At 41.5% G+C, this 27,854-nt stretch overlaps 1 protein-coding gene across 1 annotated transcript in view; it reads right to left on the reverse strand.

The window, feature by feature from the left end:
• Positions 1-27,854, reverse strand: part of LOC148035074 (long chain acyl-CoA synthetase 6, peroxisomal-like) — a 56,661-nt gene that overhangs the window by 24,967 nt on the left and 3,840 nt on the right. Inside the window, 9 exon segments of the mRNA XM_087679995.1 lie at positions 6,505-6,591; positions 6,693-6,737; positions 7,006-7,082; positions 7,204-7,309; positions 7,377-7,458; positions 7,548-7,619; positions 7,707-7,784; positions 7,885-7,945; positions 9,452-9,502. Coding sequence (XP_087536121.1) covers positions 6,505-6,591; positions 6,693-6,737; positions 7,006-7,082; positions 7,204-7,309; positions 7,377-7,458; positions 7,548-7,619; positions 7,707-7,784; positions 7,885-7,945; positions 9,452-9,502 — 659 coding nt within the window.

Consider the following 27,854-nt stretch of genomic DNA (forward strand, 5'->3'; position numbering starts at 1 on the left):
CACCAAAAACACTAGAGAACAAAAAGGAGATAAATCAACCCTTTTTCTAATAGCTCATTCATCTAACTCATAATCTCCTCTTGGGCTGCATAAAGTGGCTTATTAGGTGGCCTACTTCCAAGGATAAGATCTATGCCATGATCTTCTGACCTTTTAGATGATAGCTTCCTTGAAAGTAATTGAGAGAAACAATCAGTATACATTTTCAGAAATAGCATGCAATTCTCCTGTAACTTACACATATTCCCAACATTCTCACTATCATCTTTATCCTTTAGTAAAAACCAAGTACGTTGGAAGATGATTTTCCATTACTTTAGAAATGGCAACTATAGATACAACAGGGACAGATTCACCTTTCAATTTTACATCAAGTATAATGTCTTTCCCTTATGCTGAATAATGATCTCGTTTGCACGAGAATCTGAGAATCAATCATTGTATGCATACGATGACACCATGGCATTTCAAGCAATACATCATAACCTTCAAGTGAAGCAATGAAGAACTCTTTGCTGTCCACATATCCCTATATATGCAACGGAAGCTTTCCAATGAGTGGTGTGACAGGCACTACATGGCCTTTACATGCCATTCCAACTTCCTCCATGGGTCCATCTCATTCACTTTGATGCTTATACGATCTGTCATCTCAACAAAGATGAAGTTGACTCATATACCATTATAAAAGAAAATTAATGCATACTAATCCCTAATTTTTCCCCATGCTCTACACAACTCAGTAACATCATCAATGGGCTAATCACTAACAATATCAAGCACCAATCCCACTGACATTTTAGGCTTCTTTTCCTTGGAATCTCCTTGATTTTCTGATTTTTCAGTTTGCTGTGTATTGGGACTGTCTCTTTTATTTGCTGTTTAGCCCTTCTTTTCACGCTGATTTTCAGATCTGCCTCCTTTTCTCAGCCTTAAACAACTTTTTATTCGGCTTCTCCCTACTCTCTAAAGCGCGAATCCTTCCCACAAAGCAAAGTATCTGCTGTAGCAGTAATTTCTATGAGTTGAGACATGCTAAACGCAGTGGATTTAATGCAAAAATCGTTGATTCCTTTGGGCAACCCACAAATATATTTTTCCACTTGCTCATGAAGGGATACGAGGCAATAAGAAGTAACAGGCAGCGATACATCCCAACACTTCTTATTATATTGCTCCAAATTTTTACATTCCTTAGCATCCAACTTATTCCAAGTTGTTATAATGTCCACCTCAAAGATACTTGCCAATCAAATTTGATGCAAATATTTTCTTGAATTGTACGCATGTTGGTGGTCCTCTACCTTGTATCAAAAGAGTGGACCACCACTACAATGCATCCCCCTTCAAGAAAGTGATTGCCTTCCAATCTTTGAGGACCCTGTGAAATTCTCCCCTGAATAGACTACATTAAACTACTGAATGAAAATCAAAGCTTTCAATCTACCTTGTGCACCATTTAAAAACTCAAACTTCCCTGCTTTTCCACCCTCATCATAGTCTTTTGCTATCCCTTTGGGTGTCAAGTTGTCATACACTAGCTGTTGCAAAAAGGGTGCATTCGCTAAATTTACATCAAAACCAATACCAAACAAAGCATTTTCCTGACTAGCACTCATTCCTTGAACCCCATAAACATTCGGGGGTGCAAATGCATTATCAAACATGCTACTTTGTATCCCAGGCATCAAGCTAATGTTGCCATACATAGGGTTTCGTATAGTTCTAGCCATAGCCGAACACATTGGGCCTTGCACACCATGCATTCACTGCTGCATACCATACGGTTTTGTGCCATACATTCTCGTATGTAATCCTTGTCCTACCATAGCATGAAAAATCGTACTATCACCAAAGTATCCTAGCTGCCCCATCATAGCATGCATGCCCAACTATCCAAAATTCATTGGATTGGCACTTCCATGATGGCCCTGCATTTACATTCCTTGCCCTATAGATACTAACTATTTTGCTTCCATCATATCTTTGGGAGCTTCAAATGAAGGTGTTGGCATTTCCTTCGATGTACCTTGTTATCCCACAGGTGTAGAAGATGACTTATTCTTCTTGCCCTTGCTATTCTTCTTTGGAGCATTCAAAAATTGAGTGAACCGAGGATCCTTTGCCAATTCAGTAAAGAGATTTCCCGTTGTCCTCATCCGATTCTTAAACTGGCCATCATCAAATTTCTCTTCACTTTGATATTCATCAGCTCATTATGCCTTGAAGGCCCTACATCTTACCCAACAGCAATATTTTCAGCTTATTGTCCATGGTCTAAGCCTTGTCCAAGATCAGGCATTGCATTTCCTTCATTCCCATGTGAATTTTCATATTTCGAGGTTTCATCACTGCTTGATTCCATCTCACAATATGAAAACATCTTTCTTAGCTAAGAGCAAAAATCAGCAGTAGCACAAAGGTCTTGCAATCAAGAGCCTCGGGCCCACCAAATCAAAGGATTGAGTCGTATCTCGGCAATGGAACCATGAAACCAGCCTTCCTCTTTGGATAGGGCGACAAAACCTGATCAAGCACTTAATTACAGCAATTAATAACCGAGCATAAACTGAAATGCATACATTACCTTAACAATCTTGGACAATAGATACCCAGTTGGCCCAAGAACTAGCATCCCTTTCGGTATTTCTTTACATTTAATTGCTAATGAACAGTGTACAAGTTGAGATTCCACAATCTCCTGTGTTGATCCAAAAGCCCTTTGTCGTACATACAACCAATAAGCAATTTGGGGCCAATTGCCCCTTGATTTTCATCCATGACTTGCATAAATGGAACCATCAGCTGGCCAAATGCTACCCCAATTTACAATGGATGGGGGCTGGCATCTGAAATCCCTATCAATTCCACGAATTTTGGATGCTAATTTTAGTGTATGATACCTTCTCCTGATGGCACACGTCCCAAGGTGGCTGTCAAACTCTTATTTCTGCACAAAATTTAGGGTTTACAACAAAAATCCTCCTACTGTCCAGCAAATCTAGCTGAGATCTACTTAGAATAGCTGAGAAGTGTTGAGATCTTTTGAGAAATTACTAGAAAAGGTGAGAGCAAGCCAAGATAAGAAAGAAATCTGATTTTCTTCGTGAGAAAATCCTAAAATCTGGCTATTGCCTGCTCCAGTTTGCATTTGATGCAGTCACCTACTGCCACACACCTCCAAAATGCTGTCACCTGATTAGAAAATAGACCACCAACACCCTCTCTCTCTCTCTCTCTCTCTCTCCCCCCCCCCGGCTGTAAACTAACTAAAGGGCTAAGACTAGCCCAAAAAATGTTTTCTTAGTTTGCACATTTTGCCAAGAGGCAGCCTTTTAAACCCATTTTGCAACATTATCTAGCCATTTAAATTAATTTTCAGAATTAAATCATCCTGAAAATTAATTTCAACCCTTCTGACCCTATCCAAAATTAAATGTGCCCATCCATAATTCAATTGGCTAGGCCATTTGCAACCTAAAGTGGTCCCCAGCCTCTGTTGACCCTAAGATTAGCACTAATTAAGTAATTAATGCTAGTCCCTAGTGTCACCATTGACACTTATTAGCCAAACAATTATCCTAGGGTCCAAACTAACACCGACCGACCCCCAAAGCCCAACCGACATAACTTATCACAACTTTTGCCTTTGACATCTACTGCATCAGTGGGGTCCTTGGCCTGTTACCATGACATAACTGCCATGTGCATCACATGTGCTAAACGACCTTGCGCATTTGATTAATAACTTAATCAAATGTTATCGGCAACATTAAAGCATCTTAAAATTTCACATCCCCGTGACAGACCTACTTGACTTAGAGTATGCACATGACATAGCCGTATTGGTTAAGGATAATACATTGATGTTAGAGGGAGAGAGATTGATACTAGAGGTGTTGCATGGCAGCAAGTGCAAGCTAGCCAATGGTTCAAGGACTTACAAGAAGTGGGCAGTGTTGTCTGAGTCCGGAGGAGATTGCAGATCATCTCTTAGGTGGACCTTCACAATGGCATCACCCACGTGCTCTAGATCTTCCTTCCTGCGCAGTTTGTTAGGAGCCTGCGAGAGCCTACAGAAGGTGTTAGAGGAGAGGCCTACAGGAGATAAATAGATAGGCAATCGTCTAGAATCTGCATGTCAAGGATAGAGACAAGATGCAGCTTGGGGAGCGCATGCACATTAGGTTGGCTGCTTGGGAGGCTGGACTTGCCCATTCCATCAGCATTTGGAGAGAGATCTGCATCCCTGCAGACTTGAAGATCCTTCAGCAAGTGGGTCGGGAGCAGAAAGGGAGTAGAGGCTAGACAGCTAGAGATTGAGATAGTCCTCCCACAAGAGTGGCTCAACCCCACTCATCAACAGCAGATGCAGACAGCCAAGTTTTCACCATTGGGCGTCCTTGTGCAGATAGCAGGTATAGTCAAATGCTCCTCCCCAAACATATTCTATAACATGCAGAAGGGTGGTAGTCTAGCACTAGAGGATAAGACTTAGCATTCCCCAACCTTGCTTGAAGGAGGATTTCAGTCTAGGGCTCTAATGGATGTTGTGGGTTAAATATTGTCACCAGATTGTGACAACTATTACCTTTTTAATGATTTCTTTATTACATATTTTATTTGGTTTTTCTTTTTGGAAGGATCCCTCTTGAAATCTAAACGCTTGAGTTGCATGGCCAGTATGTGAATCAGACAGGGATGTCCAGTGAGTCAAGACTGGACAGTTAAGGTCCAGTACAAGTCTGGAAGAGACTGATGGCACTGTAGATTGACGAGCCTAGAAGAGACTTGTTAAAGTGTATATGGACAAGTGTGTTGAAGAACTAGCCTGGAAGAGACTAGTTCAAAGTGAAGATGGACAAATCTCCAAGAGATTAGTCCATGTGGGGTCATCAGTGGAAATTCACTTTCAGTTGAGTTACATTGCAAATTTGAATGTAGCCATAGTCAACAAAGATGGTCAAAAGACTAGTGGGGATGCAATGGAAGCAACTCCTAAAACTTAGGGAGTTACTATTTTTGGATCCCAAAATCTGTTCGCGTCATTATCTTCATTTTTACAGGAGGATCAATCCTTTGGTCTGTGCCGAGGTCAAATTCTGCACCGAGCATGGAGAATTTCAGACCGGAAGGCTGGAACGGGAAATATCTTCCAGTGCTGCCACTTGGCACAAAGTTGTGCACTTACCTCTTTAAAGAGGGCTGGCGTGTAGTTTTTTTATGGTTGGGGGGACTCATTTGTGATTAACAGCTGCAGATGGAGAGCTCCTGAGAGCTGGTCTTCCTTGTCAATGATGCACAGAGGGCTGAGCTTGCTTTCTACTCTCTCTCTTTCTCTCCCTGACAGTGTGGTTTTGCTGCAGAATCAAGGGCCTTTCTTCTGATTCAGGTACAACTGTGTGGAATATGTTGTTTTTGCATGAGGCAAGAGCCTCTTTTCTCCAGGAACAGGAGCAGTTGTTTGCTGCCTGCCAGCAGGAATAGGTGAGAGTGGTAACCTCACCAAGCAAGTGTCCGAAACAGCACTAAATCAGTACAGATTTTGGACTGTTCAGAGGTTATTTCAGAGCCCAATTGATGTCAGAGTCAAGGGGCATTTGGCACAGATGATGCAGAACAATACAGGGAACAATATGAGCTGAAAACAGGTTTCAGAACAGGTCTGAACCAGTAATTACAGTGGGCTGAACAGTACAGGGAACAATATGAGTTGAAAACAGGTTTCAGAACAGGTCTGAACCAGTAATTACAGCAGACTGAAATGGTCAATTCTGCACTCCAACCAGAAGTTTCAGACTTGGGCAGAGTTTACCCTCCTGGTCAACTTGTTTTGGGTCAGTAATTATACTGTTATGCTGCCAAATTTCGTCCAGAATAGGTGAAAGACAGCCCATTGTACTTTCTCTCTTTTTAAAAATAAAGAAATACCGCAAGGGGCGCCTAACTTAGGGGCCAACAGGGTGTCTATGTCACAACAGGAGCATTCTAGCTTCCTGTATGTCTTCTTGATTCTATGTCTTTAAGTTCAGGTAAAGTGGACGACCGTTAAATTGGGTGAAAGCATTTATATATTTTAGTTGTACACTACCGCCCTTTCCAGTGAACAGGCCGGTTTCAAATATCCTATGTGGCAGCTATGGATTTCGGAGTGTTGGGAACTGAATGAGTTGCACTAGAATCTGGAAGAATGGAGTTGGTCTGCCTCATCAGTTTCATAGAAGGCAATGAGTTTCTAACTTTCTTCACCTACATAGCAGAAGCGGCAACATAGCAGACATTAGGTAGAGCACAGCAGCACAAATCCCTTCAAAGGTATCCTCTAGAGATGTCTATGGGATAGTTGGCAACCAAGGATGGTCTCATGTTTCCTATGGCAACCAATTGGCTTTAAATATGAAACAATGTAAACTCACCATAATAACTACAAGCAGAGACCAGAAAGCAAATGTCAGTTTTCTTTAATTAGCCAGCAGAATAAAAAGACACTTTCTAGTAAAATACCTGTGATTCAAGTCTAGAAAAAGAAATAATTTCTAACCCTGCTCTTGATGGAAGCAAGGGGATGAGCAGGTCATTACCGCCCACAACCTACGCACATCATATAAAGAAATGAAGATATGTTTTAGCTCGGATGTTGGTTATATGGATAAAAAGGTATAAACGTATGGTTTGACTTAAGATGTGCATACCACAATCAGCCTGATGGATGTAGTTTCAGAAAGACAGTCGAGCAACTGCAAAATGAAAAGACATCAAAATCAATGCTTACTATAAGATGTACCACCACTGTCACTGAAACATTACAATCACAAGTTTGTCTGTGGGAAGATGATTGTAATGAGATGAAAAAAAAAAAGAAACAGAAATGAGCATACATGAGCAGCAAATTGAAGTGCACGAATATGGAGGTGATTTGTTATCCTGTGATTTAGGGCAGGCTTGCTTGGGACCTTGTTTGTAACAAGCCTAAAATTATGAGAGAATAAGGAAGTTTGGGCTTACAGTCTCCAGCTTATCAGGAGTGCAAAATACACAAGCGAGCTCAGCATGATTTATGATATACTTAACAGCATCAGGACCTGTCAGATGAGAATGCATCTTAAAAATTCAGCCCTGAAAGCACGAGCTTGATGGGGATTTTTTAAAAACAAAATAAGATCTTAGCTTTATGAGGATTAAAAGAATATAAACAATTCTTACCTAACGTGTCATAAAGAGGGACAGAAATGTAAGAATAAGATGAGCAAGCATGCTCTGCAATGATCCATTCAGGACGGTTGATAAAATACAGGCCAATACAGGAGCCCTGTTCATGAGCAACAGCCTCAATTTGTGCTCAACACCAACAACTTGTAAAATCCCTGCAAAAGTACCTTTGGAAGACCATGTAAAACAAGGCCTGAACCAATGGCTGCTCGAGCAGCTGCTGCCTCTCCATAAGTCATCCACTTGTACCTTGGACCAATAAAAACATGGATAAGTTTCACTCAAGTCTGGGAAGAGATGAATCCTCACAATACAAAACGGATACTTTTAGAACATACTCTCCAACATTTCCATCTTCACGGATCCTTGTACCAAGATACCTCAGGTCTTGATATGTTGTAGCTGCATAACTGCACAAAATAATTGCCCATGCATCTAACTCAAACATGCACTAACGAAAGGATAACCTGACCTTTCAAATGGCAGGATCCACCTACACAAAATTGTCATGAAGTGTTTTGACTTCTGGACAATCAACAAAGTACTCAATTAGCTGCAGCGGAGATCTAGCTGATCTGTTTCCACAAGACAAACTATTGTTACAAAATTAAGACCAGGAAAAGGACAATGTGAATGCATGGTCTGAATGTAAAATAAAAAGGCACCCAAACATACCGATAAACATTCCATTTTTTTGTGCTCAGCTTCTCTGGTAAAACCACACTGTAGCCATCATCTGCAATACAGTTTGCCAATTCTAAGAAACAGATTAGGGCATTTCACTGGTTGGAATAGCCCGATGTGCATTTTGGTAAAGTGCGTTAATGGAAAACATGTAGGGCACACATGGATCTATCATCTATCTCACGTATTTAACATTGGATCCAAAAAATGCAGAGATGCAGTGTAGGTTACCCAATAGGGCACCCATACAGCATCATAATACACTAAATTCATGTAAGATGATACTGGACCTAATAAAGAGTCATTTTAATCGCTAAGTCGTCACATAAAGCTTAGAAGACACCTGTGTGCTGCTGGTCTCCTTCCCTCATTAGCACTGTCACCTCTTTCAGTCACTATATCCCACCCACCCTCTTTCAGTGCCTCCTCCATACTCACTTCCCCTACTTCCCTCCATCTGCTGCCCTTCCCTCTCACAGCTCCTACTCCCTCCAACCATCCTTGTAAGACACCTGGACATGTGGCAGCCAGCAGGCATACAACAATACAGGTATAGACACACACAATGTGCTGAAGTGTGGGACGATGAGCCAAAGGACAGCCAAATGGGCAAACAAGTGACAAGTCTGCCAAGTGCAGGTGGGTAGCCAGGCGACGGTCACTAATATGGCTAAGTGGTTGGAGCAAAGGGTGGAGCACCTAGGTCACTTGGTGTCTAAGCTTGTGGACAACCTACAAGCATCTGCCTTTGCTGACAGGGATGCACAGACTCTTGCAAGAAGCCAGCTGCTCATGAGAATTGAGAGAGGATGGTACTGGAACCAAGGGCAAGGAAACAGCAGATGACCAGGATAGCAAGGAGACTCTTCCATGGAGCCAGCTGCTTGTAAGGAGAGACTGGTTGCAAAATTCAACTTAAGCAGAAGGTAACTGCCTCACAAGCAACCTAGTTAGACAACTTGGCATGGATTGTCACATACGACTAGAGGCCCTTACAGGATGGTATGCTTTCAACAAAGATTGCCCTTGAGGAGGGCTTCTGCACACACATGGCTCCTAAAATGCCATTTAAAATTCGGATGTATCACGATTTCATGTAAAGTTATGGAGGTCTATAGGCTAGTCATTGGATATTGCTGGGCCATTCTCACCATTAATATTGCAGTTTTAATGTTCGATTTGGGTGCAATGAGGGAAGATGCCTGAGGCTTATGACATGGCAAAGTGGATGAAACCTTGCTTGATTGCAATCCAAAAGGCTACAAAAGTTAACACGGGATATCAAGTTCAATGACATCAAATCCATTCCAAATTCCTTGGCATGCCCCCAGGTGGTCAGCTGCACAAAAGCTTGGGGACATTAGAGGTAGTAATTGCAAAGGGAACTCCCATTCCCGCTTGTGCTCCCAGCATGAAATGCACAGAAATTTATTAGCTCTGATGTCTTCTTATTGAAGAACAAAGTAACATCAGTTGATTTTAACCAGATATTAGAATACTCACCAATTACAATGTGTGAATCAAATTGTTTATAAAAAAAGATGGAAAAAAACCATACTTATATAAAATTCTCCAGCAGTAGGCCACAGCATGAGACCATCAACCTCACCTGCAATACAGATACATCACATTCATATTTAATAGTCTTGTAGATCAAACAGTTCTATCAATTGTTTCCTATTAAAAGTAATGTTACATTTTGCAGTTTGTTCCAATTCCAAACTAAATCAAGGCAGCATCACAGCATACAATGTTCTGAATACAATAGAACTGGCACTTGACATGTGTTCAGTACATTCATCAACAGAACTGGCACTTGACATGTTTGCTACATTCATCAACATATGCAATAAGTTCTCACGCAAGCGGTTCTATAAGATTTGTTTAGCTTAAGTCCAGACCCATAAGTATTTTTGAGTCAAGCACACAAGACTCAAGAACTATTCTTCAAAATTTTTGGCATTTTAATCACAATTTCAGCCAAGACTGTCCTGCATGAGATGACTAAGCCCAAGACAAATTTTGAGGGCTAGTATATCTAAATGCTTACCTACATACTGTACCCATACTCTGTCTGGTTATAGACATTCGAGCAACACAATGCAGAAGCAAAGGAACAAGATCAATGAGCATAGAACAAAGCAACTGTTAGCAGTCATGTTTGTCATGCCTTGTCATCTCCTGCCTGTGAGCCTCAGTCTGAGTCAGACGAGGACATTAGGAGCTCTGACATGTCTATCATGTGTTATGATGGGGGAGGCTAGTCACTCTTGACTGGCTATCTTAGGATGTGTATTTCTTTTTGGCCTCTTTTAGTGGGCAGCCACTGGCTGTCCAGCCACTTTTTGGTCACTGTTGTGGGGCGCCCATTTTAGGGCATTTTTAGGGTTTGCGCCCATTTTAGGGTTAGGGTTAGGGTTTGTCCTTTGCCTATTCATAGGCAGCCCCCCTCCCCACTTGATCACTTGTCTTCTTGCAGATTCCGACACTCCTTCTCCCCCGTGGTGGTGCTGCCATCATCATCAGCCTCATCTGGTGCCCTCACTGACGCTGTGGGCTGCGTGCAGGGACTGATCAGTCTCCTTCCGCCTTCCCGTTTGTATTCAGCATTCATTTCAGTCAGTGCAGATTTCTCTTCCTTATTTTCTGCTCTCTCTCTCCCTCCATGTTCGTATTCCCTCTTCCGCAGCGCACTCTCACATGGTATCAGAGCCGAAGGAGAGTACACGGAGCTGAGTTTTACGCGGGAGAACACCCACAACCTTACGTTTGCTGGTCAAGACGTCTCCAACAGCTGAGGCGTCACCTTCAGCACCATCTCCTTGATCAAGGCGGCCTGTTTTGGTGTCCACTTATTTGCATTTGCTGTTGGCGTCATCCCCAAATTTGCGTTTTCAGCCTGGGCGGCCCTCCTCCAGCTGGGCGACACTCCTCCAGCCTGCGCCTTGCTGTTCTGGCTGTTGTTCCATCTTCAAGCGGCTCTTTTCCTGCTGGGCGACATCTTCCTTACTGGCGTTTTGAGGCAGGAGGCTGTTTTTCTGTGGTGATTGCATCGTTAGCACTTGTGTTTGACATCATCCTTGCGTTCTGTGCAAGGCGACCAGCTCAGGAGCTTCTGGTGTTTGTGTTTCGGCACCGGCAACCTTCCCTTCTTGTGTTTTGGTGTTTGCAGATATCGAAGATGTCTTCTCATCAATTTACAGGCTTTGATGACTCAGATGACGAGCTTTTGTCTCGACACTCATCTAAACGGAGGCGTAATTTCTATCACGAGGACTGTCGTCCGGAGTCTATTCCTCTTTCCCGTCCCCCTTCTATTCATGTATCTCGGCCAGCCTCTTCCAGTGGGCCGAAGATGCAGCCTTTGGTACCCCCTGTACAGGTACCCGTACTTTCTCAGCTGCCCAAAGAGGACCGGTTGGATGGCTCCAACTTTTCTCTATGGTCCTGCAAGGTGGAGTGTATCTTGGACTCCTTCGATCTTTGGGAGCTTGTTTCTGTTCCTATTCCCCGGCCTAAGGTGGATCCCGCAGATGGGACATCTATGGATCGTGCAGCCTTATGGGATCGACTCAATTCTAGAGCCAGATCTTTCCTCTTTCTGAGTTTGCAGGATTCTGTCCTTGTTCATGTTCACAGGTTGAAGACTGCAGCAGACGTGTGGAGAAAGCTCGCGTCTCTCTACCATCAGAAGACGTTTGCCCACCGGATATCTCTCGAAAAGAAGTTGCGGATGCTCGCTTTTGATGATAGTCCTTCCATGAAGGACCACATCAACAGATTACAGGATATGAGGGATGAGCTTGCATCCCTCGGTCGGACGATATCTTCTGAAGACATGGCTATGATTCTTTTGACTCAGCTGCCATCGCCTCGGTTTGATGTCTTCTACACCACCCTTCTTACATCGAGGACCCGTGAGAAGCTTCTATGGGAGGAGCTATCCCCGCTTGTCTTGGAGCATGACGAGCGACTCAGAGAGGTCAGTGCTAGTGGATCCGACTCCACTAGAGCCTTTGTTGCACGTTCGGGAGGACAGAAGAAGAAGAAGAAGTCAAAGGCTAAGAAGAAGGACAGTTCTTCAGGCTCTGACTCAGATCCAGAGAGACCGAAGTGCCCACACTGTGGGAAAGGGACACATCCCGAGGAGAAATGCTGGAAGAAGTACCCTCACCTTCGTCCGGGAGCGACGGGTGGATCTACATCGGAGCCTTCTTCTACCTCTACACCAGCTGTTCCTCATGAGTCAGTGTTCCTTCATATCCATGCTTTGGAGGAGGATCCTTCTTCCATGGCTGCAGTGTCTTCTGCGCAGCCTTGGTTAGTGGACAGTGGTGCTTCGAGTCATATGACTCCCAGAGGTGATTTGTTACAGGATCTCCATCCATCAGAGGGTTTAGTCACTGTTGGTGACATTTTATCGGTGCCTATTAGTGGTGTTGGCACATTGCCTTTGTTTACCGACCGACCTTCGAGCTCCTTTTCACAGGCCCTACATGTTCCGGATTTGGGCCTTTCCCTCCTCTCAGTTTATGGCCTTACGAGGCTTGGCACACGAGTGATCTTCACCGAGCATGCCGTTGTTATTGAGGATTCTCTTACAGGAGCTGTCTTATCTACAGGTTGGCAGGAGAGCGGGCTTTATAGGCTCCATTCCCCTTCTTTGATGCAGGTCCTCCGAGGCAATCTATTGCTACACCCATTCCCGCTTGTGCACCTTCTATTCCACAGGTTCCTTCCCATCCCCCACCCTCTCCTCCGGTGGTTCCCTCGTACCTCCCATCCCTTTCAGAGGGGGACGATCTCGGTGATGCGGCTGTGGATTCCCTGGCCCCTAGTGTTGTAGAGGGGGATTCCCAGGATCGTGAGGAGCTCCTTCAGCGACAGTCTACATCGACGGACTTCATCGACATTGGCATTCCTCTTGCCACCCCAGGATCTATTTCCTCTTCGGCCTTCAGCCACATCCAGGATCTGAGAGGGGGTGTTAGCAGTCATGTTTGTCATGCCTTGTCATCTCCTACCTGTGAGCCTCAATCTGAGTCAAACGAGGACATTAGGAGCTCTGACATGTCTATCATGTGTTATGATGGGGGAGGCTAGTCACTCTTGACTGGCTATCTTAGGATGTGTATTTCTTTTTGGCCTCTTTTAGTGGGCAGCCACTGGCTGTCCGGCCACTTTTTGGTCACTGTTGTGGGGCGCCCATTTTAGGGCATTTTTATGGTTTGCGCCCATTTTAGGGTTAGGGTTAGGGTTTGTCCTTTGCCTATTTACAAGCAGCACCCCTCTCCACTTGATCACTTGTCTTCTTGCAGATTCCGACACTCCTTCTCCCCCGTGGTGGTGCTGCCATCATCATCAGCCTGATCTGGTGCCCTCACTGACGCTGTGGGCTGCGTGCAGGGACTGATCAGTCTCCTTCCACCTTCCCGTTTGTATTCAGCATTCATTTCAGTCAGTGCAGATTTCTCTCCCTTATTTTCTGCTCTCTCTCTCTCTCCCTCCGTGTTCGTATTCCGTCTTCCGCAGCGCACTCTCACAGCAACAACATGAAGGCATAGACACAGAAAAACACAAGATTCACAGAACAGAATTCACTAATGCCCAACATGACAAAGTATAGCAGCCAGTATCACCATACTGAAGAGAAGCAACAATGATAGCCTCCCATCTACACCAAGGATGACAGATCTCATCTTCAAGGACAGATATACATATGTAAAACTTGCAAGTGAGATCCAAGGAGGACCAAAGGTGGTCAAACTAGTGGGAACACATACGAGTTACCAAAATAACCTAACACCCTCTCTAGTAGGTGCAACGAGGAAGATAGGAAACAAGATGTGCTAGGGACACTGCAACAGCATGCACTCTACGAGATACACCTTGGTAAGTAACACCACCATGAATCAAAATGCAATGCAGTGATGTACTACTAATGCACCTAAGATAGGAAGAAGCTGACCAAATTGACACACAACAAAGTCATATGAGCTGTTGATGAGCTTGCCATGTCATCGTATATGGATTTCTCTCATGTGCATCAACAAGCTCAATAGTTCACGTACAAGAAGCATAAGGTACAAATGTACATGACTTTGAGGCAACTCATCCAAGGGTTCTGAATCTTGATCACGAGCGCTCTCTACAATAAAGACCTGAAAAAACAGTGGACTGTGAAACTTAACCACCATTAAGTCCGCAATCCCACACGGAAACACTAGAAGAGGGAAAAACTGCAAAATGCATAGTTGCAATTGATGGGCACAAGAATTGCAAGGGGGCAAGGATGGGATGGGGACATAAAAGAGGATTGCAGGACTGGGATGGCACTACAAACTTGACTAATACACTTCAAAAAACCCAAACTTTTAACCTTAATCTTTGAGATTCAGGAGGATCATCAAAGTATCACATTAATAAAACCTATGTATGAAACTACTATGTTGAATGCCAAAATCTCACATAACAAAGGTGTCACTAGCAGTTACTAAGAACAACATACAAATTGCAATCCAAGGGAAAGCTGAACATTAAATAGCAAAGTCCAATAAGCTGTACGCATTAGGCACACACACATAAGTATAGGCTATACACCTGCATACATATAGGCTACACAGCCTATACGTATGCATGTGCATGTGAGCATATGTATGCCTAGTTCATGAACATATGTGTGTGTATGCATATATGTATGCACATATGGATACATACGTATATGCATCAACTACACATACATAGTACAAGCTATGCATAAGCACACACAAAGGCCACACGCATACATATGTATAGGCTATGCAAACATGCACACACATATATATAGGGGCCTTCAAAATAACCTATGGTGTCGTGGCCTAGGCAAAAATTAAACATTTAATCCTATGCTAATGCCAAATGAAAATTAGAACTTCTCGCAATTTCAAAGGGCTTAGCACATTAAATGTAGATGGACACTAGCCAATTATTGGGCGAGGGACGAGGAAATTTAATTTTTAGCATAAATTAATTACTAAAAATTAAGTCGAGAGGTTGAGTTTCAAATTGAAAGCTATGCCACTTGGCGATTTGTAAGGGGGACTGTCACGAGGACATGAAATTATGATTCCTTTCCTTAACATTTGGATTAATTTTCAATCAAATGTTTAAGTATGTGTTGCACATGTGAAGTGCAACTTAAATTATTTCATATTTATGAGCCAAGGACCTAAGGAAATCAGTGAATGTCAAAGGAAAAAGTTTAGGTGCTATCTAATGCTAGAAATTGGCCTAAGACATTTTATTAGCCATAAGTGTCAATTGGTAACACTAGAGATTTGACATTTAATGGTATTTAATGCCAATCCGAGGGCTAAAAAAGACTCGGGAACACTTGGGAGATGAATTGGCCTAGCCAGTTTAATTGTTGGTTGGTTAGACTAATTTTCTGGGACTAACATAATTATTGAACTAATTTTCAGATTTTTAAAACTGAAAAGTAAATTAATCATGCAAATAATGCTGAAATTTTGAGTTTGGAAGGCTGCCACTTGGCAAAACTTGCCCATGCAAGTGGGAAAGACGTTTTTGACGCAGAGAGAGAGAGAGAGAGGGTTGAAGGCTATCATAGCCATTATTACAATAGATAGGCCATTTCTAGCCAACAACAAACAAACATCATATCCGGTGTGTTCCATCAATGGAAACAGCTTTCATGGCTGTCTAGACGGGGTTGCAGCTGATTTCTTCCATTTTCTTGCGATGGGAGTTTGAATTGTCTCTCTACTCAGCATTCTAATCCTTGGAGGCCGAGAAAGTGTATTTTTCTATGTTGTAAACCCTAATTTACAGTAGAAATTAGGGTTTGATAGCAACCTCAAGAGAGGTGCTAGGACATTGAAGCCTCAAGACTTGAATTTTCAAGGCTGAGAATTAATTCTCAGCAAGATTCAAGTGATGGACCAGCCAACATTCGAATTTGAGGCAAATTTCATTTTCCAAGGAGTCGATGAAGGCCAGTTGCCTAAGCAAATCAAAGGGCAAATCAATTTGAAGACTTGCTGGTCATTATTGACAGCAAGGAGCTTTTGGATTGCGAAGGTAATTGAAGGAATCCCATTGTATTCAAACTCAATTGTAACTAAAGATATATAAATACCGAAAGGGGCACTAGTTTTGGGCCCAACAGGGTGTCCAATGTCCAAGATTGATTGGTAAATGTTTATGTTTCAACGTTTCATTAAATATTGCTCACTGTAATTAAGTTATAATCAGGTTATTACCACCCCTCCACGGAAGGAAGACTAGTTTCGAATACCATCAAATCCTTTGAATTAGTGGGCTCGAGGCACCTGATTGCAACAAGCTTTGCATTACTGGTAAAATTATGCTCAGCTGCTGATTACAAGAAGTATGTCTTTACACGGGTGACACGAGATCAAGTGGTGATAATACATCTAAGTTTGGTCATTCACGTGGTGAAGCGAAAATGCAATGCATTATCTTGGACAAGATTCTCAGCATGAACAACAAGCTGAAAATGTGGGAAATGACTCAAATGCAAGGACTTCCGTGCCTCAAGATGTTGATGCCCAACAAGACGTTAAAGAATTTGATGATAGGTCCAAAGATTGAATGAGGACAGCAACAAATCTCTTTGCTGAATTGGCAAAGGATTCTCAGTTTACTCAATTATTGAATGCCCCAAAGAAGGACAGCAAAGACAAAGAGAAGAAGACACCTTCTAGAGCTTTGGGACAATCAAAGGAACAAAAGGAAATGCCTAAGCCTCCATTGGAAGGGACAAGTGCAAATGCATGGCCAACTTGGTAGTGCCAATCCATAGCAATAGGGACAGTAGGATATTTATGCAAATGCAAACATGGAACAGCAAGGATACTTTGGTGGTGGCACCATTTTTCATGCAATGATTGGTCAAAAACCACATATGGTAATAGATGGCACAAATCCCTATGATATGCAACAGCCAATGCATGGTTCTTAACACCCAATGTATCTAGGTATGTCAAGTGGAATGCACAATCCCATGTGTGGCAGCATAGGCATGATGCCTAGGGCAAAATGTAGACCATATGAAATTTTTTTTGCACCTTCTCGGGCTGTTGGAGCACAAGGATTTAGTGTTGGCCATGCAAATGCATCTGATAGTGCTGGTTATCATGGAAATGCAGCAAGTGCACCCTTTTTGCAACAACCTATTTGTGACAATTTGACTCCCATAGGTCCGGCAAAGGACTATGATGAGGGTGGCAAAAGTGTGAAGTTTAAACCTTTCAATTGTATCTGCTGAAATTCAGCCTGAGATTGAGGAGCTGGATGAGATATTAGACCCTAAGCAGATATTGGCACACAAAGAGCAAAAGATCCGATCGCATTTAGTGAAGTTTTAGAACTATTCACCAACGGATGCCAAATGGATGGACAAGGATGACTTGGTAGACCAACCTCAATTGTTGTAGCTTTACCTTGATGCTTTCCATTTAGAGCCAACTTTGGATTGGGCTCAATCAAGTTCAGTAGAGCAAAGATCTAGAGTATTACCTAATGCTCATGAGGGAGCTAGCACCTCCGCTCCTTAGTGATGGACTGCTCTAGATGTAGTGGATCTCGAATGTATTTAGCATACACTCTTGGTATTGTAGCTAACAGTATGTTTGCCAAGGGATCACTATTCAATGTACTTGTCATTATGTTTGATATGCATATGATATGGTTTATTATTTGCAGCTTTTAAACTATACATTTGCATCACTGTATGCTCGGTGTAGCATTAGTTATGATTAGTATTGGATTATTGGTTTTTTATCATTACATTTTGTTTATATTATATTGGTTTGCACTAAATAGTCATTACTTTTCAGAGATATCCAATTGATTGTATAGACAGCAGCATGTGTTATGATGCCATTGATATTTCAGCCATGGTTTATGCTATACTATCATTTGGTTTTGCCAGATAAGTTAAGCTCATGAGTAATAGATGCATCCCATGACATTCTGACAAAGCTTTTGAGATTCTTGGTGAGTTTTATGCTATGTTATGCTTGCACGTAATTTTCAACATGTGTTTGGCAGCAATGGCCAATGTTATCTTTACCATGATGCCTTATGAAAATTCTAGTATAGTACTTTGCTTTTGATGCATCTGACAGTGCAATCAGAGACGATTCCAAGGGAGGGTTGTCATGAAGACGTGAAATTTGGATTGCTTTGCTTAACATTTGGATTAATTTATACTTAAATATTTAAGTATGTGTTGCACATGTGAAGTGCAACTAGGATTATTTCATATTTATGAGCCAAGGACTTAAGGAAATTACTGGATGTCAAAGACAAAAGTTGTCTTAAGTAATGTTGCAAAGATACCATGTGTTATCTAGTGCCAAAAATTGGCTTAAGACATTTTATTAGCCATAAGTGTCAATTTTGGTGACACTAGGGATTTGGCATTTAATGGTACTTAATGTCAATCCAAGGGCTAAAGAAAACTCAAGAACACTTGGGAGATGAACTGCCCTAGTCAATTTAATTGTTGGTTGGTCAAACTAATTTTTTGGGTACTAAAATAATTATTAAATAAATTTTCACAATTTTAAAGCTAAAATGAGATTGGAAGGCTACCACTTGGCAAAACTTGCCCATGCAAGTGGGAAAGTCATTTTTCAAGCTAGGGGGGAGAAAGAAGGCTACCATAGTTGTTGATAGGCCATTCCAGCCAACAAGAGACCCTCGAGGAGCTAGTGACATGTCCTAAAGAGACTACAACAATAAGTGACAACGATTTGAGGGCTGTTTTCGCCAAACAAACATTATATTTGGTGTGTTCCACGAATGGCAACAGCTTTCATGGCTGTCTAGATAGGGCAGCAACTAAGTTATTCCATTTTCTTACAATGGAAGTCTGAATTTTCTCTCTATTCAGCATTCTCTCTCATTCTCCAACCATTTCCCAGCCTTGCTCAAAAGACCTCAGCATTCTAATCCCTAAGGCTAAAAATTTGCATTTTGCTCAATTGTAAACCCTAATTACAATAGAAATTAGGGTTTGACAGCACCCTCAAGAAGCATGCCAAAAGATTGAAGCCTCAAGACTTGAATTTTCAAGGATGAGAATTAATTCTCAAGAAGATTCAAGTGAGGGACCAGCAAATATTCGAATTTGGGGACAAATTTCGTTTCCCAAGGAGTCGGTGAAGGCCAATTGCCCAAGCAAATCAAGGGGCAAATCAATTTTAAGAATTGTTGGTCATTACTAATAGCAAGGGGCTTTTGGATTGCAAAGGGAATTGAAGGAATCCCATTGTATTTGAATTCAAGCCATTCTACCCGAGTGGAAAGCAGTAGTTGAGACAGAGAGACCAACTACCAAAGTCTACCTAAAATCAGGTGGTAGCTGATCAAAAGACCCAAGAGGCAAGTGATAGCCCCAAAAGACTATTACCCAGCAAGTGACAGCAGGTTGGAGGCCTACAAGGTCAAGCGGCAGCATTCTCTGCTCCTATAGGTGTTGGCAATAGCTCAGCAAGCTAATCTTGCAAGAGCACCTGGTTTGAGACATTTCTAGCAACGAGTATCAGAAATTTCTCTCCTTTCTACCATTTCTCACCTTCTTGAACATTCTCTCAGCCATTCTCATCAATTCTCAATCATTGGAGATGGGCAATAATGATAATTGCTGTCAAAACCCCAAGTTATAGCAAAATTAAGGTTTCTCAACTACCTTAGCAAACCATGTCCACTAATTGAAGACCAAGTGATTAGAGTCACAGCTGTGAGTGAAGAATTTGCAGAGTCTTTCTAAAGAAGAAACCTCTGTGATTTGAGACAATCCAGGATCCCTCAATGGTGACTTACCTTTGCCTGGAGATTTCTTAGGCATTCCCACACTTATTGCTGAGCATGGAGAAGAAGCTAAAGGAATTTCAAGAGCAAAGGCAATACAAACCAAACCCCTTGACCTTGAATACAATCTTCTTATTTTCCTCTTTTGTGTATCCACACCTAGGAAGCCTTGAAGATTTTTTGGATCAAACACTTGAGGATCCAAGATACAGCACAAAAAGTGGTATCCAACCATACCAGAAATGCATCCTTGCTTTCCTCCTGGAATAGGAGCAACCATCTCATTATTCATCCTTTGACATCTACTTTATTCATCAGGAAGGACATCGCTTCATGATCCACGTAGAACTTGAAATGTGTTTATAGTAGATAGTATCGAAACTTCTCCAGTGCAAACACCATTGCTAAGTGCTCAAGATATGTCACTGTGTAGTTCCACTCACTGTCGGTTACTTTCCAACTTGCATAATAGATTGATTGATCTAATTTAGAGGGGCCCTTTTGACATAAGACAGCACCTAGCCCTTCAACTGATGCACGGCCTATTGTACTGAAGTTTGAAAAGAGATCAGCCTATATCTCCATGCACTTCAAATTGTAGCAATGCAATCTAAAGAAATACCAGAAGAGGTACCAGTTGTTGGGGCCAATTGGGTGTCTAAGATTAAGTGGCTGAACTATTATTTTCAGATTTGTGAATTTATTGCTTACTATAATTAAAGTTAAAATAGGTCATTCACCACCCTATCCAAGAAGGCTGGCTGGTTTCAAGGTGCTTTAGTGTGGAGTTGTCATTGCCCATTGTGGGCCATTCAAGAGTGGCTACATGAAGAAAGGTGCATATGCTTTCACTTTGAGGTCGCCTGTCTAAGATTAAGTGGATAAAGTATTATTTTCAGATTTGTGAATTTCTTGCTTACTATAACTAAAGTTAAATAGGTCATTCACCACCTTGTGCAAGAAGGCTGGCTGGTTTCAAGGTGCTTCTTTATTGTGAAGTTGTCATTGCCCATTGTGGGGCATTCACAAGTGGCTACATGAAGAAAGGTGCATATGCTTTCACTATGAGGATTTAGTTGGATCCATCTTGGGCGCATCTTCAAAGGTGGCTTCTCATGAGAGAGCACCACCATCCATCGAAGGATTCATATCCTTATGGGTGGTCTTCATTAAGCTAAAAAATTAGCATTTCCCACTAAACCTTAATTAGCTCATTCAAACAACTCCAAAACTCAAAAATTACGAAACTTTCTATGTACCATAAACCAACACCCAAACTTTGGGAGGATCCAAATCCATAAACAGAAGGCTACCTAACCACTTGCTTCATCCCTTGTTTTGTAGGCTACCCTACTTCTTCTTAGTCTCCGTCCACTAGATGCCTTATCCAATCGTTGTTGTGGTGTTCCTTAGCTAGCATCCATTAATCTGCAACTCCATTAGCCTGCATTTCACTCCAATTTGATGCGGCCATCACCTCCAGCTCCTACAATGGCCATCCACACTTGTCGCCTTCACCCTAATGACTTCTTCAAGCTGTGTTTTGACCCAATTGCCGTCCTCTCCACTCCGCCTATTGCCATGGTCATCTCCAACTCTTGCTCTTTAATTTGGCAACTCGTATAAGCTACATTTTGCACCAGCTTGCTAACATCATCATCATCTATAGCATGTGCTCTGAGATCGGCCTTTAATTATGCTCCCTGGGTGACAAATTCAGGCCCAAATGTTTGTTAACTGAATGGCCACTGGAATATCTTAAAATTGCCCCAATTTTAGTGACTGAAATTCAAGTCTCTAGGCTTTCAATTTCCAAGTATGCCTCCTGAGGTGGCTATCAAACCCTAATTTCTACTGTAAATTAGGATTTACAACAAAGATTAGTCAAAATCTCCACCTACAAAGGCTGATTTTGCTGGAAATTGCAAAGGATCAAAATAGATGGGGATGAGAGAGAATGTTGAAGAGAGAGAAAATTCAGAATTCCTTTGCAAGAAAATGGAAGAAAACAATTGCTGCTCTATCTACACAGCCATGAAAGCTATCTCCACTGATGGAACACCCCGAATATGATGTTGGTTGGCTAAAACAGCCCTCAAATTGCTGTCACCTACTGCTGTACGCTCTTCTGGGTATGGGTGAGCAAACATGTCAAACTACAAAGGGAAATGATCTGCCAAAACATATTGTTGCAACACCAAGATATCCAAAATCTCTTGTAGGAAAGCATCATTGTGCATTACATATATGCGGTTCCAACCACGACCATGTGGCAAAGTACTATGTTGATTGAAAAGTAAAACCCAAATCCGATGGGCCGAGCCAAGACCACAAATGTCCTGCTTTAGAACAACCATTTCAAAATCATGCCATGCACGACTCTCAGATACATCCATCACCGAGTACTCAAAGGTAGATTGCAAATGATGAACACATATTGAAATATCCCATCAAAACTCCTGGTCTACCAAGGGACAAGCAAGTTGTCAATTGGGCCCACAAGTCTTCTTGAGACGAAGGGTCATTTGGTGCGAAGAGGCCTACCAGCCATAGTACCTCCCCTTCAAATAGAATTTCAACCACCAAAAAGTAACCATGGACATCATCCTTGACAAGGAATGCTTGAAACTTGCAAGTTGCCATGCATGATCATAAGCAAACCTGAATACGTCAAGCTAAGTCCCCTACACAAAACAAACAGAATACATAGCAATCCACGATTTCGCCAATTTCACTATGATTTTTATGCTCAAGAGCACATAACACATCCCATTGATTATCATGCAAAACACGCCATATACAACGTTGCTTACTTTGTAAACAAATGCTATGCACATTTTAAGTAAATTACCTTCATTATAGGAGCAGTAACTCCATGGTCTTGAGTTGCACCCAGAATTGGTTCCAGTCTCTAGGTTGAGGTTGACCTTTCCACATACAAGTAATGCACTCCTTTCCATATTGATGAGCATCTTTGAGCACTGTTGGCCGAGAGAGAAAGACTAATTTTGTAGTTTCTCCACCAAGCAATCATTGTTCGATCAAAGAGCGGTGATAGAGAGTAAAAAATTTAGGAAGATGATTGGCATAATATGTTTGATGGCTTGCTTGCAAGCCTCCAACTCCTCCTTGATGCAAATCAACGCCATGGAGGGCCGTTTGTTGCTCATGCACTGTTTGAAAAACGCGCCCCCTCCCCCCAAAAATTTTTAGGGGCTTTGGCCCCCCTAAAGGCCATGCTCAATTGCTTGGCCATCTTTTTTTTTTGGTCCATTTCAACCTTTGCAATGTTTGTGTCTCCTCGCAATTCTTCCGTCTGGTGCCTGATTTTGAATCCAGAAAATCTTGCATGTCTGACTGACATGACAAATGACCGGCTCATGCAATACAATGGGCTGTTTTTCAACAATCACATATCTTCTCTATACATTATCAATGCCTCTTCTCTTCTATGGTGATCTCTAGACAATTCTGCAAATATTATTCCATCAAGAAAAAAATTCAACATTTGGTCATAGAGAGAATTAAATTGATATACCTTAACACTGAGTAGCTCTCCAACTGATCATTTACCCCTTGTGCAGGGTCTACTGACTCAATCCTACTCAAGATCAGCTACAGTATGGTCTTTGCCTGGTGTATGCACTATTTTATAATCAAACTCTTGCAAAAGAAGCATCCACCTTACTTATCTTCCTGTAAGTTGTAATTTATTAATGAGGTACAATAAAGCTTGATGATCCACATTAAAAATTACTTGATTCCCCAATAGGTAACGCCTAAACTTCTGTAATACGAATATCATTCCAAGAGCTTCTCTCTTAGTCACTGTATAATTCTTCTCAACTGCTATAAGCCTTCTATTTGCGTACAAGACAAGTCTAAACCAGCCAACAACCTTATCGTACACCAGGACTGTACCCACTGCAATGTCAAATGCATCAACAAATACATGAAATGGAATGTCCCACTGGTTGCAAAATCGGTGCCACTACAAGCATCTTATTTAGTATACCAAAAGCTTTATCCTGATCATGCCTCCATACAAACTGGACTCCCTTCTTAGTAAGCAAAGTGAGCAAGGCACAAATATGAGCTAAATATTGAAGATACCGAATGTGTCATTTCACCTGCCCCACAAAGCGCATCACTTCTTGAATTGTTGTAGGTACAGTAGACTTCTGAACCACCTAAACTTTCCTTGGATCTATAACCATACCTTCCTGCAAGATAATATAGCCTAAAAGAACCCCTCTTTTAGAGGTAAAAACTGATTTAAGGGGGGTAAAAGGCATTTCAAATTGGTGGCATCTTTCAAAGCACAGCCTAAGATGCTAGAGACGATCTACTTTCTTGCCAAACACACAAAAATCATCTATGAAAACTCTCATAAAAGTAGTGAGATATGGATTGAACGTTTTATGTACTGCACCTTGAAACTCTGGTGGTTCGTTCTTTAACCCAAAATTCATAACAATACTTACAAATGCTCCCCATTCCGTTATAAAAGCAGTCTTATCCATATTATCTGGATGCATTCGAATCTGATTATATCTTGAGAAAGCATCCAAAAAACTGTAGATCTCATGACTTGCTACTACATCCAATAAAGAGTCTGTCAATGAAAGAGGGAATGGGTTAGTTATTATTGTTGCATTCAATTTTCTATAATCCACACAAATCTGTATCTTGCCACTCTTTTTGGATACTACTACAATAGGTGACAACCAACTCACTTCATTCACAAGCCTCATGAATCCAACTCTAATAAGTTTGTCAATCTCTTCCTTCACCTATTTAGTATAGTTTAAATTCATGTGGTACCTTTTCTGCATAATAGGTTTGTCAATCTCTTCCTTCACCTATTTAGTATAGTTTAGATTCATGTGGTACCTTTTCTGCATAATAGGTTTAGCATTTTCCTTCAAATTAATCCCATACTAACACACCCTTGGATCAAATCCCTTCTTATCAATGAAATTCCAGGCAAAAATATCCTAGAATTCTTTGCATAAATGAATCAATTGCTGCTTGAAGTCTTCCTCAATAAAAATACTCGCCTTTATCAGTTTAGAACTTAATTCAATATCCAAATATACTTCCTAAACATCATCTTCAAGCACTCTTGCTGACTTGCTCATAGTGTTTTCATATTTCAACTCAGCATCAATAATGGCTTGCTGATTGGCTCTATTAAGAGCCTCCTTTGTCTCTCATGAAGCATTTTTCTGCTCTTTGAGACTGTCCACATCAATTCCTTTACTTCCCTTAGGACAATCACTTCTTTCTCCATCCAATTTAGTATATGTTATACCAAGTCACTGTTTTCCTATATCAAGTCTCTGTTTGCCTGCAACAATGAACCTGCTGCTTGCAGCAGTGACCCTTTTGCCTGCAACGGTAAGTTCTTTTCCTGTAACGGTAAAGTTGCTTCCTTAAACTTCAGCCTTGCAATTCAAATGAGTTGATTCCTCAAGATCCGCAAAGGCCGAAGCCTCTGTTGGTCAACCATCTTGACTTTGAAATGATGCTAGTACAAGTCCCTGTAATTCGTGTGCAAGATACAACTCTTCAAGTATGATGTTTACTCCTGAGCCTCCCTCTAAAAATGCATCATCAAATTTAATATCTAAGTATTCCACTTGTATGGTTGGCACTTTATAATCCACCACTTCAGACTATGTGGAGATGACGGCTTGACATTCTGAAATCTCCTTGATGTCAACAACATAGTGTTTTCATGCTTTTCCTTGATTCAACATAATCTTTGCTAAGAGTTTCTCCTTGAATCATGGAATCAAGTCAAGGATCTGTTCTAAAGTTAAATGTAACAAATATCTAGCTAATGCAGCAAATAGCTCATGGAAACCTTGGGATTGTTCATAAAGATCTAGACTTTGTTGTTGGCCACTAAATTGTACCCTTGTAAGTGGCAAATCCTACAGTTTTTCTACATGTTGTAGTTGACTTCCCTGCACTTCATACGGCAAATCTGCGGAATTGAGTTGTTTTGACTCCTTTTTCTTCTACAACTTCTAAATCTCTTTAGAGGCTACTTCCCTATCCTTCTTCTAATTATCCCGATTTATTTTATGCTTCGTTTTAGCCCTAGTGATGGCTAAAATTACTGTCCCTTCCAGACAATCTTCCACAATTATACAGTTTGAACCAATCATAGCCCACCTACGGCTCTAACCCATATTGGCTTACATTTAAAATACCCTTGCTTGGCACATCTTTCTAAAGAACAATTTTAATTTTCTGCTCCAGCTGTTGGCCTACTGCCTGGCTCCATGTGACCTCTATAGGTATATTGACTAAGACCACTGCTACGGATGCAAGTGGTTGCTATCCATAGGGTAGTCTTGCCGATTGCATTTCTTGCTGCTCTACGGTCTGCATTCCCCTTTCAAACCTATGGCGTACCCATAGCTCGCATTTAGGTCCTAACATATGTCCCTGCCTGCCACAGTAATAGCAAGGCCCTCGCTGCCTCTGCTAGGCATTATTCCACTGCCTTTCCTAGTCATTGCCCCATTGCTTGGGTGGATGACCCTTCCTGCCAAAACCTTTGAATCCACACTGTTATGCCATCTAAAGTGCAATTTGGCTTGCCGGTGCCGCTAGCAGTTTTGGTTGCTATCTTGCATTCTACGCCATTGGATTATACCAGCATTCTCTGGCCTCATGGCCCACCTTTTGACATATGCTACATGACTTCACATTTCTGGGAGTATTAATAACTCACATATCCAACGACTATTTTTTTCTTTTCTTCTCTAACCTTTTAAGTTTTTTCCAAAGCTATCTTATCCTCTTTTTCTTTTCCTTTCTTCTTATATTTAGAAGAACTATTATCCTTCCTCCATTTCTTTGTATACCGCTTCTGTCTCCATCTACTCCTGTTATCATCCAAGTCGCTTGATTTAGTATCCGACTTAGAACCTGATGAGGAATCCTCTTCATCACTGTTGTCCTCTAGATTAGAATCATCAGAATGAGAGTCTAAGAAATCCTTACTATTCTTCTTGGACTTGGTTTTGCCAAGTCCTTCTTCCACCCATTTCTTTGTGTTGCTTCAGCCAACACATCTATGGTGTTATTATTTCCAACTTCCACATTAGCAATTGCTCCTACAATAGCTTTATCCAATCCCTTGACAAAGTATGAACACTGCAGATCTATGGAAGGTCTATCATCTCCATTCAACCTATTCAATAGGTTCTTGAATTTTTGTGTATAGTCCTAAATCAACATTGCCTTCCGCTTGATTTGCTTCAGCTTCTTTAACACATCTGTAGCTGTCTTATGTTTTCTGAATCTACTTAGAAAAGCAATTTTAAGGCCATCATATATGGTAAAGTATCCAGCATCATAAGTACTGTATCAATCCATGGCCTTACCTTTGAAGGTTGCCACAAACTACTACAGCTTAACCTGCTCCCCGAACATGTTGTTAAAACCGCTAGCCACCCACCTTGTTTGGAACTATATGACATAGTGGTCCGGTCCCTCTTTCTTCTTGCCAGAGAACTTAGAAGCTCCGACCTTAGGATTGACCAGTGGGTTGGGATTCTTGGCTCTTGGCTTCTTCTTCTTCTTCAATGGAGGTAGAGGATCAAAATTAAGAGACTTCTTTGTAATAACTACTATACTTCTTAATAGCAGAGTGCTTCCTAGCACCAGATACTATAATCTTTCCGCCACATGGTCGGGAGAAGTTGAGTGATCTTCCAAGTTAGGCACTTCATCCTCTGTTTCAAGAAAACTTGGAGGAGATTCTATAGATATAGCAAGGAAATGATACACAATAGCACTACCAACAAAGGTACTGAAATCACTGAACTCCTCTCTAAATGCTGAAAATTCCTCTTCATCCAAGGTGTCAATTCCTTCTGCTGCACCACCATCATTCCGCAACAACCCCTGATGTTGTCCTGCCAATAACTCTCTAGACCTGCTTGAAGGTAGGATGAAATTTGATGGATGTGGATAATTTTCTGACATATATGCAAAAATGCAAAATTAGACCTTTAGACTACATCATGCTACTTCAAGTAGTGTGCCACTGCTTCAGGTTTTGACAAAAATTTCAGATTTCTAGCATCAAACAAAGGTGT

This window comes from Lygodium microphyllum, chromosome 6 (genome assembly GCF_053477565.2).
Source record: "Lygodium microphyllum isolate KBCC chromosome 6, Lygodium_microphyllum_v1.1.10, whole genome shotgun sequence".
NCBI lineage: Eukaryota > Viridiplantae > Streptophyta > Polypodiopsida > Schizaeales > Lygodiaceae > Lygodium > Lygodium microphyllum.